Source organism: Haemaphysalis longicornis, unplaced genomic scaffold, assembly GCF_048455015.1.
Source record: "Haemaphysalis longicornis isolate Haplotype H1 unplaced genomic scaffold, Haemaphysalis longicornis Haplotype H1 scaffold_2, whole genome shotgun sequence".
Taxonomy (NCBI): Eukaryota; Metazoa; Arthropoda; class Arachnida; order Ixodida; family Ixodidae; genus Haemaphysalis; species Haemaphysalis longicornis.
In genome coordinates, this window is record NW_027526295.1 from 256,849,251 (window position 1) to 256,866,967 (window position 17,717).

General features: G+C 47.5%; 1 protein-coding gene across 2 annotated transcripts in view; it reads right to left on the bottom strand.

The window, feature by feature from the left end:
* LOC144170463 (uncharacterized) overlaps nt 1-17,603 on the bottom strand; it is a 116,097-nt gene extending 98,494 nt beyond the window's left edge. For both annotated transcript variants that reach the window (XM_077700287.1, XM_077700286.1), the window contains exon 1: nt 17,453-17,603. In XM_077700287.1, the coding sequence (XP_077556413.1) occupies nt 17,453-17,468 (16 nt within the window). In that variant the 5' untranslated portion in view covers nt 17,469-17,603. The remainder of the gene's footprint in view (nt 1-17,452) is intronic.
* Nucleotides 17,604-17,717: the final 114 nt, after the last annotated feature.

Below are 17,717 nucleotides of genomic sequence, written 5' to 3' on the forward strand. Positions count from 1 at the left end.
CCGGTACCATTTCAAAGTTGTTCAACCAAAGAAAAGCAGGAATGACTCTGCTCATTAAAGTTGGCCTATATGTTACAGCGTATATATAAGTGGACAGGAAGCGGAAACAGTAAGCGTTGTTGCACGGTCACCTTATTAAGTTCGTTATGGGCACCACAGCCCCTAGAACACCTAAGTGATGCTCAAGTTAAGCCTCTCAGTCTTGGTGTCCATATAAAGGAAACGAAGCAAAACAATTATAAATTGCGATATAAGTGGACAAGAAGCGGAAACAGCAAGCGTTGTTGCACGGTCACCTTATTAAGTTCATTATGGGCACCACAGCCTATAGAACCCACTTTCCTAATCAAATCAGTCGTTTAAGTTTATTCAATCAGACTCTACACAAATTTCGCAGTGAGCCACGTTCAGTTTAGTTTTTTTTTTTTCCAACAAAGTTCAAAGAGCAAATCCGGGAGCACCGAAGCATTTTAAACACTTCTGAATGCGACAGCACCGAGTAAAACACCGAGAATTGCTCCTTCAGTTCAGCGCTGCGAGCAATGTTATTAAGTTTTGCTGCGGGTTATGTTTTAGAGTTTTGCGATTGAATCGGTGCGGTTTACTTCTTAGAGATTCTACGCCGTCACGTAAGCCGTAGACCGCAATCACCAGGACGATATATCTGATAATTCCACTTTCACGCACGGTGACCCTGTTGTGCCGCTGGGTGGGGGGCCAGCGCGGGCATACTTGACGCACTCTGTTTCCCACTTCGATCTTCTCACGCTCAATTGTTACCCGGCAGCGCAGTTCTTTTCTTGTGTTTTATTAAGGCGGCGCGCGCGCTGTGGAACTGTTCGCAGTCATATGTAATTAGGAACCGGCTTTTGACGCCGGCTTCCTTGCTCGATGGATAATTTAATGTTTGAGCATAAAACAACGAGTTTTCGGGTTAGATATAGCTTTTTCGAGGTTGAACCCGGGTCCTGGCGTAGATGTTAAATCGACGCAAGAACTTCTGGCGGCCCACTGCATTCGTGTTAGTGCGGACCTCTGGGAGTTCTACGGATCAGCCGTCTCCTAATGAAGAGACTGTGGCACGACGGCCCGGACTAGGGCTGTTTAAAGAATAAAGTTTTCTCTCTCTCTCTCGAGGTAAGGGGGGGGGGGGGGAAATTCCATGAGGAGCGGCCTTGCACAACGAAAACGTTTTAAACGCGTATGACTCGGTATGAGGTTCGTTTTATGCCGACAACGACACTGCGTCGCATTATCATGACTAGGCGGCGGCAGAACGAAAAAAAAAATTCCCCAACCATGGAGAGCATGTCATCCTGTTCACTTCTTTTTTTCGTAGTACGACAGTTTGTCTGCATTACCATGAATTAGTGTGTTCGGACAGGGAGAAGAAAAGAGGGAACGGAAAGGCTGGCGGCATCTACGCATCCCGTATGCGGACGCGAAGCCGGGCACAGCGCTGAGCAAATGCCAAGGTCGCTGTTGCCCATGTCCGCGAGCGCTCTGCTCTCCCCGTCCTCTCAAATAACGGCCCGAGCCTTCTGGAATTGCACCCTAATCCCGCCAATCTCTTGAACGAGGGTTCCATCGCCGCAGAATCGATGTTTCCCGCTGCCGCCCGCGTTCTGTGTAGACTTTTCTCCAGTGCCTCGATGATCTGTGCCCCTGAGGCTTCTATCGCTGACTGTGTACTTTTTTTGCCCTTCATTCCACCTCTTTCGGGGCGAGACGGAACATGTTTTTGGAGAGGACTACGAGGGATTAACAATTCCGCAGGGCGTTGGCGAACGAGCGAAAACCATCAAGAGTCCCATTCGACACGACGACCGAAATGGTACACTTGGCGCCTCGCGCAGCGAGCGGCGGAAAAGAGGAGCTGCGAGCTCGTGTAACGGGAGTCGATGGGGATTATTGCTCGATTTGCCGAGAGCTTAACGCGTTGGTGGCAAATGGCGCATTGAGCGCGAGAGGAAACATCACTGGTTTTCGTGAGAGCATACGCTGTCTGAAAAGCTGGTTCTTGGCTTAGTAACATAAACAGCCTGCGTGGCGCCACTGGAACTAACTAAAACGAGGAACGGACGAGCACGTTCATATACCAATCATGATCGCACCCGTGACGCTCTGTGCGCACCATTTACACCAGGACTTATTCTACAAACCTCATTATGTTTGTATTCAAAGGCCGGGAAAACCTCTGTATGTAGCGGCCGCACTCTACATAGCCTTCAGATTTTAACGCGAAAGATTTTATTCGGGCATTCACGAAGGTTTCACTTACGTCATATCCGTCACGGAAATGACGCCAGTACAACGAAGCAAGCGACCTGTAAAGGGTGCACCCGTGCACACAGCGTCTTCTCGGGGGGAAGCAACATTTCGTACTAAAGAATACGTAATACTTAGGGTTGTTCATTGTCGGGTTTTATATTTTAACACCAAAGTGTTTTATGCCGGGATACACCAATATTTCACTGACGTCATATCCGTCACGGTAATGACACGAGTACACCTTTGCCGAAGTGACCCGCCAGCAGGACGTCGCTCGCCAAGCACACCCACAAGACAGCCGCCGACCTTCAAATCATGCTCAGCTGCAGATTTCGCAGCACATTTCACTTTCGTGTTTTATCGATTCGTATGACAGAGGAATCAACCACAGTTTTTTCTTTGTTGTTGTTGTTGTTTTAAGCGAAGCTTCGATGGCTAGGGTCTGGGATTTTATGGCGTCATCGTGTGCGCAAGAAAGACGTTATGTGGGAAATTCAGCTCACAAAGACTAAGCTTATCGCCGAAGCAAACGCCAAGGCGGACACCATAAAATCCCGGATTCTAGCCATCGAAGCTTCGCTTAAAAAAAGAATGCGACGCGAAATAATACAACATGGTCGCTTATAATTCAGGTGAAAATGCCAACAGTCGTTCTAGTCAGGGAAGAGCGGTTGTGGATGAACGTTCAGCTGCAGTTTACGCACGCTTATTTCGAGCTTAAACAATATCCGGCACGAACGACTAACCCAATCGCTGGGCGCAGCGCGAGCTTGATTAAATGTTACAAGCCGTTTTGCGGCGTTTCACTCACGCATAACAAATTTTAATTGCTACAAAGCACTCTACACTAAAAAGGTCGTGAGCTACGTAATTTGTTTATTTTTATGAAGGAAACACGTTTGCAGTGTCTCTACAAATACCCACTGAACGGAACTGTGGTAATCCGGTCGGTGACGTCACAGATTCCGCAGTGCTTTGGAGACGCGGTGAGAGGGTATACGCTCCAGGCCTTATTGCGGGCCCTTTTTAATGAACGATAACTCGGCTAATAACCAACGCTTTTAAAGGGACACTGAAGTGAATTTGTCAAGCTCCCGTTTTTGCTTGCACTGTGTAGACTGGCTCAAAATAACACACTATTCATCGTTTATCCGGTTGACAAATCGGTAATTATTTTACAAAGCGCGAAAGAAGAAAAACTACCATGCGCGGTTTGCGGCGGCCGCACCAACTAAAGGCTGTGACGTCAGGAAGGGGGGGCACCGTGATTGGACGATGCCCAAGGTTAGCAATCACACAAGTTTCGGTTTCGGTTTCGGTTCAGTAAAACAACATGCTTGACATCCGATGGCGTTGTTGGATGGCCATTCTCGATATCTCAGTAATCGCCGTACCGCGCTTCTGCCATGTTGTCGGCTGTCAAATGTCTAAGATAAACCTCCCAGGGCGGCTTAGAATCGTAGAAATCACTAGACGAGGCCTCCGCAGTGGATGAACGCCCTCCGCGTCACCGCAGACTCTCAAATGCCATGCGCTTTTCCCGCATATTCGGAGCTTGCCTCACTCATGTCTGTTCGTAAAAAGCTAGTTCGCACCACGCCAAGGGTGTGCTGATTGAGGCCTGGGCCCACTGCCCGCAAGCAGTCGGTGCTTGTGGCAACAGCACGCCAACGAGAACTCGCTAGCGCGTCATTGCCAGTATGCGCGCGTTCTGCGATCGCGCTCGTGGAGCAGTGAAGGTTACGGCCCAAAAAGGGTGAACTCAGTTCAGAAAACATCGGCCGCATACGGAAAAATCAACTTAAAAAAAAAAAAAACACGTACTCTCGGGGATTCGAACGTGCGACTTTCAAAACAGTAATCCTGACGCCTCAAACCACTAGGCCACGAGCCGGCACTTACCGGGTTGGATATATAAGGTCTATAATGTATAACCAGTTTACACTTTTATTTATTTTAAGCATTTCAAGTACTTTATGTGACTATTTGTTGTATAGCGCTCCTGCAGTAAGCGTCCCCCAAACTTCCACAATATCTCACGTCTAGCAATTGCATTTCTTTGGCGGAAAAGCGTTCGCAGATGTGCGGTCGTGCTGCTGACCGCTGTGCTTGTTTACCCAGCGCAAAAAATGCTTCCTGCTCCCTAGTTTTGCGCTGTACGGTAAAAGTTTCAGTTGATTTTATTTTCATAGTACCTATATTGACTTCGCTGACTCTTCTCCCGCCTTCAATTGGCCTTAGATTTTCCTACTAGCGTAAAGTCAGCGAAGCGTCGCATGTGCACTTGTGCAGCGCTTGTGTGGAGCGACCCGGACACTGTGTTTGACACAGTGTACAAACTAACAAAGTAAAGAAAGGCACATTCTTTCATTCACAAAGGTGTTGTGGCTCAGTTTAAATTGAGCGAGCGAATAGCGACGACCCGTCGGCGGCCGGCGGACGAAACGCTGGGCCGACTGACTCGATCGGTAGGTCGGCTGGTCGGCGAACCGTGCAGTAGCGCAGCCATTTTCCAGCTCATCTCCTGCTGACGTCACACGAAAACGCCACAGAAAATGGGCGAGCGTAAAGAGAGGAGGACAGCATTTTCGAATTGATTTTTCTACTAAATAAATTCGCGTAAACGAGGCCAGAGTGGTCGAAACAAGGCCTACGGACTCCGAACTACAATTTGCGCTAGTAATCCCACAATGTTTACAAATCACTTCAGTGTCCCTTTAAACCATTTTTGCGGCAGGACGTTCCTTGTATAGTACTCCAGCGATTGCGCACGTAAAATCGCAACCTTTGAAACCCTGTTTAGGGCCCCTTTAACAGAAGCGCACAAAATATATTCTTTAACGTAGATTTAACTCACATGCAAAATCTCCTGGCAGATAAAACAACATCAATGTGAAAAACAGTTATGAAAGAACGCTCAGAACGCTCGTTAAAGAAACAGCAGTGCTCCTTGTTTCGAGATAACAGAGTTTTAGCTGTCCGTCTGTTCCGTCGTGTACGTAGTTACCGTGTTGACAGGGACTCGTCTGGGCACTTGTGCATTCGTCGCGGTAGGGGGATTACTTCCGCGGGCCGGCCTTCGCCATGTCCGCGCATTCGTCATGGTGGGGTGCGTCTCCTCCCCCTTACTCCTCGCCCTTCCGCTCGCGCAGGCGCAGTCGGGTCCCGGTCAACACGGTAACTACGTACACGACGGAACAAACGGACTGCTAAAACTCTCTAATAACAATACATCCTGTTTCACCTCCGCCAAGCGATTCCGATATTGGCTAGTCAGTTTCGGTTATTATTTCAAGAAAACGCTGGAACCAGGCGCAGACGTAGGGAAAGGTCACAGAAAGGGTCGTTGACATCTCTCGTTTCTCTTCGCACTGCGGGTAATTGCTGCTGCTCGAACAAGCGAGTAAAAGGAGAAACAACAACAGTTCATGGTGCTTCGTACACACAAAAGAAAACACTTTCTGAAAAGAGCGGGGAAAAAGAAAGCCTAAGCTTTCTCGAACGCCGGCAAGAAAAAGCTGTAATCGACCACTGCTTGGGAATCTGGGCGCTAGTCTTGGGTTCTCCCAGAGTTCCTCGCTCAACGACTGGTAGTCACGACACCAGCCACAACCACCCCCTTCGCTTTCTCCGTGGGCGGCAGCCATAACAATAGCTGCACGCTGTCGTGCTTCACTTACGGCATACCCTTTCTTTCAGCTATTGTGCTCTTCGAAGTTATGTACACGTGAAGCGCGGTGCTGTAGATTCGTGTCACACCCAGCGGTCGCGAAAAACACAAACACATGCTAAGCAATCGATGCTGAGCGCGTGATGAGTAGTACTTACATCTGGAGTTACTATGCACAAAAACACACATCAGTGCTAATTCCGGGACATTGGGACGTGCATTAAGGATGAAACGACCTTACTGTATCTGCTTTTGTTTACTTTCTTCAAGAGGCTGGCTTTCCTTCGTTACGTATACGCTTGCAGAAACATTTTTAACGCGCTTTAACGTAACTGTTTTCGGCGCGCATGGCGGACGGCGCGAAACCCACGTATAAAGCCCTCGAAAACAGGCTTCGTTATAAGCGATACTTCGTTAAAAGCGGAGATGATTTTACTCTTCATGGACTGCAGTGGGGGCCAAAGAACCTCGAGATTTCGCATAAAGCGATTTCGCAATAATGAGAGTTTTCTCGCATTTCCATTGATCGCTGTCGCTGTAAAATAAAAATAAGTAAACCAAAGCCCCTTTCTTAAAGGGATCCTGCAACACTTGTTCCAACTTCTTTCGAAATCTTAAATGCTTGCAGAACTTAGTCACCCAACACACCCCGTACTTAGGGGTCGACTTCAGCCAAAAATTACTGCTCTATGCTCATCAGATAACTTGGAAACTCGCTCAAAAGATTTTTCTCCGAATTACGTCACTGAGGCCTTGTAGCGGCTGCTGGCCGGTTTTCCCTCAGTTGCAGCATTGAACGCTTTTCGATAGCAACTTTAAAAATAAAGCCACAAAAGCAAAGCAGAAACGGAAGTCGATGAGCAAATCGCGCAGTGCCGCTGCAGGCTAGCGATAACCGTAGCTTTCGCATTGCTTCCAGACGCGAAGGAAAGAGTGAAAGCGTTTATCGAAAGTGTTGCAGAATCCCTTTAAAAGAAAGATGGCTAAAACAAGAAGCCTTCTCCCGTGCGACCCGAGTCAAAGTCAAAGTCCGAAATCCAAACTGCTTGGACCGCGTCGGAATGGCGCAATCGCATAGACGACGGCTCCATAACGCGAGGCTTCGATTCTGACCACGGGAAGCGTTTTTGTTCTTGGGGCGCTTGACGTGCCTTCGCTTATCATCATCATCGTTTCGTGAAACCCATTGTGTAAACCGCATTTTGGTGACGGGCCGGCCACCATCAGTGCGGCATAGAAAGCGTCGCTTTAAAACAAGGGACGGTCGGGGATTTGAGACGGATGAGCACAGAAGAGACGCAGTGTTAATTTGTGCGCACATAACGTATACACTTCGAAGCGGTGAACTAATCTTTCGGAGTGGAACTTCTTGGCTCGCGCAGCGAAACCAACACTACGGAACAATTCAATTGATTATTGTTTCCTTGTGCAGGCGCCGATCCTTCACTGGTGGCCCATAATTTCCCTGTGCATCCAGTCGTTGAAAGGAGAAAGAAAGCCCGTGCAACCGCGCGTGAAGCCCCTGCACTTCAAACTCCACCCACTGTCCAAGGCACGCGCTTCCGCGCTCCTTCCGCACATCAGTGGAACGGCCTTTCGTACCACCATCTCAATAGCTGAAAACGCAACACTGTCGCAATTCCAGCCAGTAAAACAAAAAAAAAAAGGAAGGAAGGAAAGGGAGGGGCACAAGAGAAGAAAAAGATGGCGATACATTGATACGACCGACGTCACGTGCACGCGAGGAGCACAACTGACCTAGAAAATTCCAGACATCCGCAATAAAAAGTGGCGCAGCTGCGCCGTTCCCCCACTCCTGCCATCGCCAGCCAAAACACCGCGGCACGCTGCGAGCGAGTTCCGCCTAGGATGAGCACGCGAGCATTCCAGCGCGTGCACTTTAATAAACGGCTCTCCGTTCATTCCAGTGCGCAGGCGATCCCGGTCGGAGTAAACCGACCGGATCGTTGATATCGCGATTTTGAGCGGTCATAAAACGGCCGCCAAATCGGAAGAACGAACAGAGAGAGAGAGAGAGAGAGAGAGAGAGAGAGAGAGAGAGAGAGAGAGAGAGAGAGAGAGCGGTTCTCAACTGAGCCGGAGGTGCGTCGGTTTTCCTCCCCATTTTTATTTGAGTATTTTTGTGCGTGCGTGGGAGAATGATTTATCCGCTGTCTAACCGCGTTACTCCTATAAGCCACCCAGCAGTTCCGGGATTCCCTTCTGCACGGTCGGAACTTTCACTGTGGCAGAGCTGCAAAACATCAAAACAACAACAAAATGTCTTTGGTTAAATTCGTTGGTTTGAATTCATAGTACAAGGCTACGGAGTATGCCCCATCGTCTGAGACGGCAAGGGCGCCTCCCGTGAGTTTTAAAAGCAGCGAAGAATCAAAATAAAGAAAAAACCAATAAGCGACAACAAAAAAGGTTATTTTTGTCAATATAGCTCTCGAAAAGAACATCCGTGGACTATCTACTGGGAATAAGCACAAATAAGTATGACCCGAAAAGAAATTCAAGCACCTTGTACTCCACACGCCTAAAAAGAAAATATGTACACGAATGCTTACCAGTCATATTAACTGAAAACGGAATTAGGGTACATTAAACAGGCACATGGTTGTTCAACCCAATCAAGCCAAAATTGTTAATCCCAGTACCTGAGGTGACACTGAAACGCGTTTTATGTGACGCGATGTTTGTGAGGTTTTAATAAACTTGAGGGGAGAATTTCAATTCATGAGGGGTGAAAGGTAGATAACCTCTTAGCGCAGACTTAGGTTAAAATAGCACTGTTCTTAAATGCAAACCTGGTATTATTCCGGTTGAAAGTGGAGGGGAATTGACAGAACAGCAACGCCAAGCACACCACGGCGATAAAACGGCACAGTGCAAACAGCGTGCGGGAAAAGTACACAGGAAAAAAAAACAGCACAACGTCAGGCAACTCGCACACCGGGGACAAGAGGCAAGCTACTTATCGTTCTAATGAGTAAACTAACATTTTACCCTGTATATCCTTTCGGGCACGCCGTTTATGCATTGATCGGTACGGCACTTATTTGGTGAGCTATTAAACAATCAGCATTTTGAACTTTTTCTGGGTTTTCTGTCAAATTTCTACTGATGATCGACGAAACTAATTTGTCGTAGTCTTTCTTAGCATGCAAAAAAAGTTTATTTAATTTTATTTATTTTCTATTTTATTTTTATTTGTATTTGTATTATTTATTTATTTACTTATTATTATTATTTATTATTATTATTATTATTATTATTATTATTATTATTATTATTATTATTATTATTATTATTATTATTATTATTATTATTATTATTATTATTTTATTTAGTTATATTTAGTTTATTTATTTTATGCTTCCTGGGCGACGAATAAGGTGACATTCGTTTTTATTTTTAAATTTAATTATAGCGCAGAAGCTCATTTGCTGTGGTGAAATTTATCGAGCTTCGTCTGTTTCAGAGAAAAAATAAAGATCAGAGACCGCGCCCCCCTCCCCCCTCCCCCTCCCCCTTTCCCCTCCCCACCCACACACACACATACCTTGGCGAAAACCATCTTGAAGTTTGTAAAAATCTTAACAGTAACTGCCTGTGATGCTTTACTTTGATTACGTTACGTGCACCACGAACGCAGCAATTTTTGTAATTCCGGGGGTTCGCTCATGAGAGCGAAAAGACATTATTTCAGTAATTAGTGCAGCGTGGTATTCTAAAATAACGTGTCCCGCATTTGTGTGGAAAACAGCCATCCTTTTACGAAAGATAGAGAGCATAATTTCGAAAGCTTTTTTTTTTTGTACAGGTTTTACCCCCCCCCCCCCCCCTCGCCACTACAGTGCTGTTAAGAATGGGAGAAAAGCGACCCACATTGTTCGATTCGACATGTGTGCAGAAAGGGGATCCTATACAGCAACACAACGCGTGCAGTGCAAACAGTCTGTCAGTGGCCCCAAGCTCAGATAATCAGTACAAGCAGTACGGTAATGCGGGCGACTCAGCGAACCGTTATTCTTCCAAATTATTTGCGACAGCCCTCTGCTCGCATCCCAATGCAGGTCGCACTGAAGGGCTATCGTGTTGATTCAACGAGTTGTATCGAAAGGATGTGGGTCGAGATGCCGTTGAAACGGATAACCGGTATACCAACATTTATTTATGTATTAATTTATTCAATTATATTCAGAGCTTTTACTTTGCGGCAAGGTACAAATGAAGGGGTACGATTAGATCAGTGGTTTTCAACGAAGGTCCACGAGGGCATTTCAGCGGCCCGCGAAGCCTCCTCCTCCCCTCTTAACTTTTTTTCTTTTGCCAAACCATGAGGATTCGCTGCATGACATGTAGTAAACTTATGTTTTTCTCCGCGTAGCACGCATTTCAACGTAATCTTTTTGCGCTACGCGCCAGCTATGCAACAAAGCCAGACACACAAAAGGCAGCACGTTAATGACTAAACGACTTTTAACTGTAAGAGCAGATAGTTTAACTGCAAGAGCAGACAGAAGGACCAAAAAAGTTCATCGTAGGGTCCTCCATAACTTTTGCAAGGGGGCGTTCCCAGAGTCCGGTCCCAGAGTCCGGGGGGCGGGGGGGGGGGGGGGGCGCATAAGGGGCGTTCCCAGAGTCCGGTCGAGGTTCCGGGGAGCAGGTGTTGCGCCAGCTCTGGCTTTGTTGGTTGCTAGGCAACGCGGGGCGCTCCCCGAGGTTTTCGCCAGCATTTTCTTCTTCTTTTTTTTTTTTTTTTTGCTAAAGCCACTGCGCGAGCCTGGGACGCTCAGAAGTCGCCTCGAGGCACGCGCTCACAAGCGCTCGACATTTTCTTGGAATTTTGGAGCGTAAGCTACACTGAACGAAGTTGAGCAGTTTCGCGTGGACCCTGAAGGGCTGTGCTGCGCAAGCGCGAGAAGCATTGAATTGGATTGGATTGGATTTGGATTGTATTAGATTAAATTGGATTGTATTGGATTGGACCAATCCAATTGGGTCGGCGCATTCCAGAGGAGTGACGTCATAGCCGCGGCAGACGCACTGGCGCCGGCGTGCCCAGCTGTGCACCTCCGTTGCGCAGTAGCCAAGTCTGACGCTGCGCCGGAGCCGCTTGATAGCCGTTTCGCGTGGCTCCTGGAGAGCCGTGCTGCGCACGCGCGAGGAGCAGTGACTGGACGGGACTGGACGGGACTGGACTGGAATGGACTGGAATGGACTGGATTGGACTGCTGAACCTTAGCTCACGCTACGTATATCCTGGCATAGCCGAGCTAAGCCACTGCGAATTTTTTTAACGCGTTACGCGCCACACATTACGGCCAGCTACAACAGCTCCGCTGTTAAAAAAGGTTATGTTTAACAACACTTGCAACGGACTGATGCCTTTTCTAAACGGGATTTCGCATAAGCATATAATAGGGACTATATGTTGTAATTCCAATGGCTTGATTTGTATAGATTGAAGTGAAGTTCGACGAGTTTTACAAGTGTTGCTGCAGAAACTAATAGAATATGTGACGTGAGATTCAAGAAAGACAGCAATGCGGTAATTGGGCAGCAATAAAAATACGGACAGTTTTCGATAAGCACCCGTACGATATAGGGCTTTTTTTTTTTGTAAATGCAGTGTGGTGATTATACTTGAGGTTAGCGTCCAGTTGAGCACTTAAAAATGCTGAATCATCACTTGGATAATGCGGGTGCTGCACTGAGTAACTAGGACGAATTACAGTCGGAGCCCGTTGGCGAGAGGAGAAGTGTCCCTAGAAGAAGTATAAGAGTACCGCCACTTCGGCATGCTAATCAGCAATGGCGGCCATTTTGGTGTTTATCAGTGTTGCGATATGGCCGCTTCTACAGGCTCGCCGCTAACTTTTGCAGGGTCGATTGTTAACAACACTGCCGAAGATGCAGCAAAACGGCATCTTCGGACGCACTTCTGCTGCTGATATGCTCTTACGCGCTTTATCTTTGATTCGCGTTCGGAACGACGTCAGTCACGCGCAGCCGCAGAGCAAGCAGGATAAGCTAAGGCTACCGCAGTTTACCGACTGAAATTGCACAAGTAACAAAATGGCGGCGCCCATGAACCGTCGCAGTGTAAACAAATGTCACGTGATGCGAACTGACCAATGATCATGGCGGCGGCACCAAACAATAGGACAAAAGAGTTCCGATACTCTGTAACCTTATCTAGTGACACTAGAAAACACAGCATAATTTTAATTGTAAATTGTTGTTGTAACAACGTTTAACTGGTTTAACTGTGTTATTTAGGTAATAATTGAATTTCGAAACCAGGGATCTCACTCCCTAATTTGAGTTAAAGATAGTCGCGTCGTCAGCGTATAAAATACACATTGGGAAGGAAAGGAACCGGGCAGGTAATAAATATAATTAACAAGAAAAACCCGTAGGCCATCGCAATGACCTGCTGCGGTAATTGAAGCACGGCGACAAGCACGGCGCGTTGCCCTTGGCAACCTATCCGAACATTTTTGATACGTTCGGGAGACATAGCATATTGTTTTGCTCAAGAACGACCAAATGCGTAAAGGCCCGCATTGTTCGTTAGCAAAGATCGATCGGCCTTTCTTGTAAAAGCCGGATTACGCATTAGCACTCGGGACACCAATCAATTGCTTTACGCCCCGAACACCGATGGTGCGGGGGAGTAGTGCAGTAGTGAACAGTCCTTACTGCAACCGCACTGCAGGCTGCTGTAGAGCTTTATTCTGCACCCAGTTGTCTCGCCTGCCAAGGAAAAAAGAAACTGCACGGAATGACAGCAACCTGTCGCGGTATTTCAAGTACGGCGACAGCTGTCACGTCGACCTTGGCGACGTATCCGAAACTTCTCGGCAATTTGGGGGATACAGGCTGCACTGCATACGTTGCGCTGTCTTGTTTGCCTTGACCTATGTAGTCCGTGAGTTGCCATCCGGCTGTCAGCGTAATATTACACGCGAGCAGACCTCGCACATGACGGTATTACAATAATCCATTTTTTCCCGCTATGTCCCGTGGACAGACTTGTGCGTAACGCATTACAGGCCATGGATCACTTGTAATCGACTACCTATATGTTACTCTAATTTTGTAATGCAATGACTTCCTTTAAAATAATAATTTTTTTTGTAATGGATTTTTTTGCAAGAGGCCAATAACACGATAGAGGGATGAAATACGGAACTTCGGGGGTAAAGTGTGGTCTCGAGCAGCGCAGTACACGAGCGGTTGGAGGTCAATGGGAAAGGCTTTCGTCCTGCACGGGACCTGAATAGGCTGCTGCTGATGATGAATAAAATAGCTTTATGAAAAGTAACGTGGGAAATGATCAATTACTTTGGAACACGGGTCGGCAACCTGCGGCCCGCGGGGCAGTATTATGCGGCCCCCAGCACGTCGTCAGGACCCCCACCACTCTCCTGTCACTTCCCGTCTGAAGGCTGACACGCCAGTTCTGACCTCAAATGGGGTTGGACGGGAGACAAGATCAAAGAATTGATCGCGTCCAGTCGTCATACAACTTCTCACTTCTTCACATTTAACCCAACAATTGTCCATTTTTGCCAGATAATATAGTCAACTCGCTGATTTTTTTTTTCTTTGCCTGCAAAGCATCCCCCCTCCCCCCACCGCCCGATTCGCTGTCCGGCCCTCCGTCGCGTCGGCTTCATGCAACTCGGCCCTCCACCTGAAAAGGTTGCCGACCCCTGCTCTATATTAATTTTTCGATTACTTTTTGAGGTTGTAACTTTAATTGTAATCGGTTACTTTAGGCTGATTACTCGGTAGGCTGATAATGATGATGATGATTTCTTGTTCGTGAACTTGAAAATCTGGTCCGGCGGGAGAATATTTTCGTCCCATGATGACGCCATCGCCCCCGTCCATGCCTATTTGGCCGCACATGAAAATTACTAATTTTGTGATTGATTTGATTGAAGGGTTTAACGCGCCGACGCAACGCAGGCGATGAGGCACGCCGTAGTGGAAGGCTCCGGATTAATTTCGACCACCTGGGGATCTTTAGCGTGCGCCGAAATCTCGCACACACGGGCGTTTTTGCTTTTCGCCTCCATCAGAAGAGCGGCCGCCGCGGCCGGGAATTGAACCCGACATGAGCATTTTCGCTTTTCGCCTTCATCAGAAAAGTGGCCGCCGCGGCCGGGAATTAAACCCTGCCCGGAAATGAACCTTGGGCTCTACCATTCCGAATGACACATTGGCACACGATTTCATAAGTCCTGATGACGATGTGCCGGCAGCGGCGGACATCACCGATGCCGAAGAAGTGGACCCTACTAGTGGCCCTGACAATGTTCCCAACCTCCTACTGCAGTTGAGCTTGCGTCAGTATTCAGATTTGCCACTGCTCTGGCACAGTGTGCGCCCATCGCGCACATCGTTTTTTTTTTTTTTTCGTGCGCAATTCCTCGAGCAGGATTAGGCTATGTCAGACTACCGACGCAAAAGCCATATCGTGATCTATGGACGTAAAAAAAAAAACGGCGTGCCACGCAGTTCGGTCGGCTGAGACGTGGAATGACGTCATTGAAGTTATTACGACAGTTGCGGCAACAGTCTGAATCCGGCATACACGCGATCCCCTTTCAGTTGAGCTGTCTACGTTATCGGCCGTCTCGCGCACTGTCCTGAGTAGCAACGCCATTTTTACCCACGGCTGACCGTCAGAGCGTGCCTAATCTTGATTCGATTATACGAGCGCCTGCGTTTAAGTTCGTTAATCCATAAATAGCGATGGGGCACATCCCGCTTCACTTGGCCTAACTCGCCTTCGATCTGCGCAACCACCCATTGGTTTTTTAAATGTCACCGCATGGAACCATCTCGTTCCATTTTCGTGACAAGTGTTGACGTGCTCTCTCCTATACATGTATCAAATTTGAACCACGCCGTGCACTTCCTGATGATACCTGAACTGAGACAGATTTAAGAGTGCTACCTGTCATCCATCCATGATGTCGTCACATAAGTTGTGGCGCTATCTGATAGAAATCTATCAAAGTTGTCAGAAGACCCTTGTAGATTGCATAGTTTCGTTTTGTCTCACAGTGATGCACGGTGCGCGATGCGGTGGGCCGGGGCCGGAGCGCGTTTGATGCGCTATCCCCGTCGCACGCAAACCCACAGCTCCCGCCTGCCCGATTGAGAAGGCCGAAGTTGGCTGTAATCACCGCCTCTTTTGTCGGCCGCAAGCCCCTGGCGCTAACGCGTCGCCGCAGCGCCGATGGTTGACTTCCTGAATGCGGCGACACTTCCAACGGGGCATGCCGGAATTTTCGTTATGCCACACATGCCCGGCACGCTTTGGCTTTGGCGTGGCACGCACAGCCATTACGGTCACGGTGCGTTCCATCCATCCGCCCGTAGTAAAAAAAGAAAATAAACGAACATTCGTTTGCGTTACTGCGTCCTTGCTATCTGCAAGGCTAAAACGGGGGCTTGTTGGTTATACATGTTCCTGAACCGCGCTGTATTAAAACTCTAACGGACAAGACCGAGCACGCTGTGTGCTCTTCCCTTGTCTAAGTTTCAATCCTTGTGAAGTTGACCCTTTGGACGTAGTTTAAAGCGAAGCAAGTAAAAAGACAATAAAAAAAAACGATGTAGCTTCATTTTTCTTCGTTGGCATGATCATGAAAGACCAACTTATATGAAGCCGCTGTTTGACTGATTTGGTGTAAAAGCCATTTCTATTTGGTGTACGGCTTTTTCGCGTTATTTTTATCATCGCACGGTTTAGAGATTTTAGCACATGTAAAATTAAAACACGTTTAGGTTAGTTCCATTTAGTTCCCTTTAGTTCCACTTCAGTTAGTTCCCTTTTTGTGCCATCTTGTAAGTACTTAGCGGTGAGATACTTAATAGAAGAAAGAATCAAAATAAACAAAAACAAGAACAAAATAATTGCTTCCACGTAGTGTCGATTGCCGAGTGAAACTAGGTTTTGCATTCACAGTTCACAGTGAAAAAAATACATTCTTAGCCAGCACAGCCACGAGAAATTTTGAGTTATCCCCACAATCACCGTCGAATACCCTCGCAATTACCTCGACACTTTCTTGTGGAGGTAACGTGGACGTCTGAGCATCCTCATTCATCGAAGAGAAATGAAAATTTTTGGGACCAAAGTCGGCGAATTATGCCACCCTCCCGTGTTACGTATACCATTTTGCCCCCTTTTTATGCTGTTTGAAAACTCATAGCGTTAATTGAATAATCTGTCCAGAATTACGGCAAACACTTGTAAATGGTAGAAGCGATGCTAAAATACGCAAGCTTAGCATGCAGGAGGTTTCGTACGGTTTGCAGACGAAATACCACGGAGGTGTCAGAAGAAGATGCTAGAGTAATTCGGGTTAGCAGTGGAATAATAATAATAATAATAATAATAATAATAATAATAATAATAATAATAATAATAATAATAATAATAATAATAATAATAATAACGGAATTCATTATGTTTAGTTGGAGAGTGAAGGCACTGCTGGCAGGTGAGTATGTATTACGTCAGACAACTATTATTTTTCACATAACGAATTAGAGCAGCGCGAAATGACATTGCATGTGGTGTCAACCGAAATGGCAGATAATTGTTGACGGTAGGAAACGAGCAATTACAACACGCTAAAGAAATGCGCAAAAATTATATTTACCTACAAAAGACATTAACCTTTAAATATTTTTCCGCACACTTGGCGTAGAGCGTATTCTATGTTCTTGCCAACTTAGCACGACCGGAACAAGTAATAGAACGCGGCTTGCGTCAGGCGACTTTCTTCTCCGAGCGCGTAGCACTCAAACCGCAGGGCGTGCTTTGGTGCATGCTTTAAAGTTGCATGATCATTGAGCTCAGAGGAAAGCCCGGTATGATTCAAATATCGATTCAGCAGTCGGAGACGCACGGACGACAAGTCTGCACTAGAGAGCTCACCGCACATGACGTGACAGATAATGATAAAGAGAAGCACGGTATCGATTTGGCGCCCAAATAGTGATGACAGATGCCTTTCACAATTGTCAAACACAGCGGGACGTCCCACGGAGACCCCAAGACCCTTCAATGATACGTATACCCGAGCTCCAGCGACGCTGGCAGCTCCCCAAGTATTTTCTCACGCCCTGCAAGCCGCCCCTAACCCGAGCGCTCCGGCGTCGGCCCAAGGCTACAACGGACCGGTGCTCAAAGGAGTGCTACGACTTAAGGAAAATAAGTCAACTCTTCGATGAAGAAGAAGCCTTGCTTTCGTCTGCGATGTGCCGTAATGTATATGCACGCGCGCAGACATTGACACACGCGCAGGAAACGCAGTGCGACTAGCACGAACTACCGCGCGCGGAGCGCTTCCTCGAGTGTGTTTCGGAATCGCCGCTCGAAGCCGTACTTACAGGGGGAGCGGCGCGCGCTGGTGCGCAACTATTTTTTCCGTACATCGCACGCGGAAAGGAGGAAACGCACGGACCCACCTTGCTTTTCTCTCATGCTGCTGGTGTGGCCGCGAGCGAGCTGCAGGCTTGAGCACAAGCGGGTCAGAGCTCCGTGGAGCTAGCGCCTATGGACAGAACCCGCGCAAGACGCTAAGTGGATAGGAACGGACGCAGAGCAGAAGCTGCCATCTTTTCGCGGTTGTCATGGAAACACGCTCCGAGAGCGCGACTCCAGAAACGCTCCTCGCCCCACTTGTCGTCGGTGGTGAAAGTTTGAACTACGTGCATACCTAAACTAACTCAA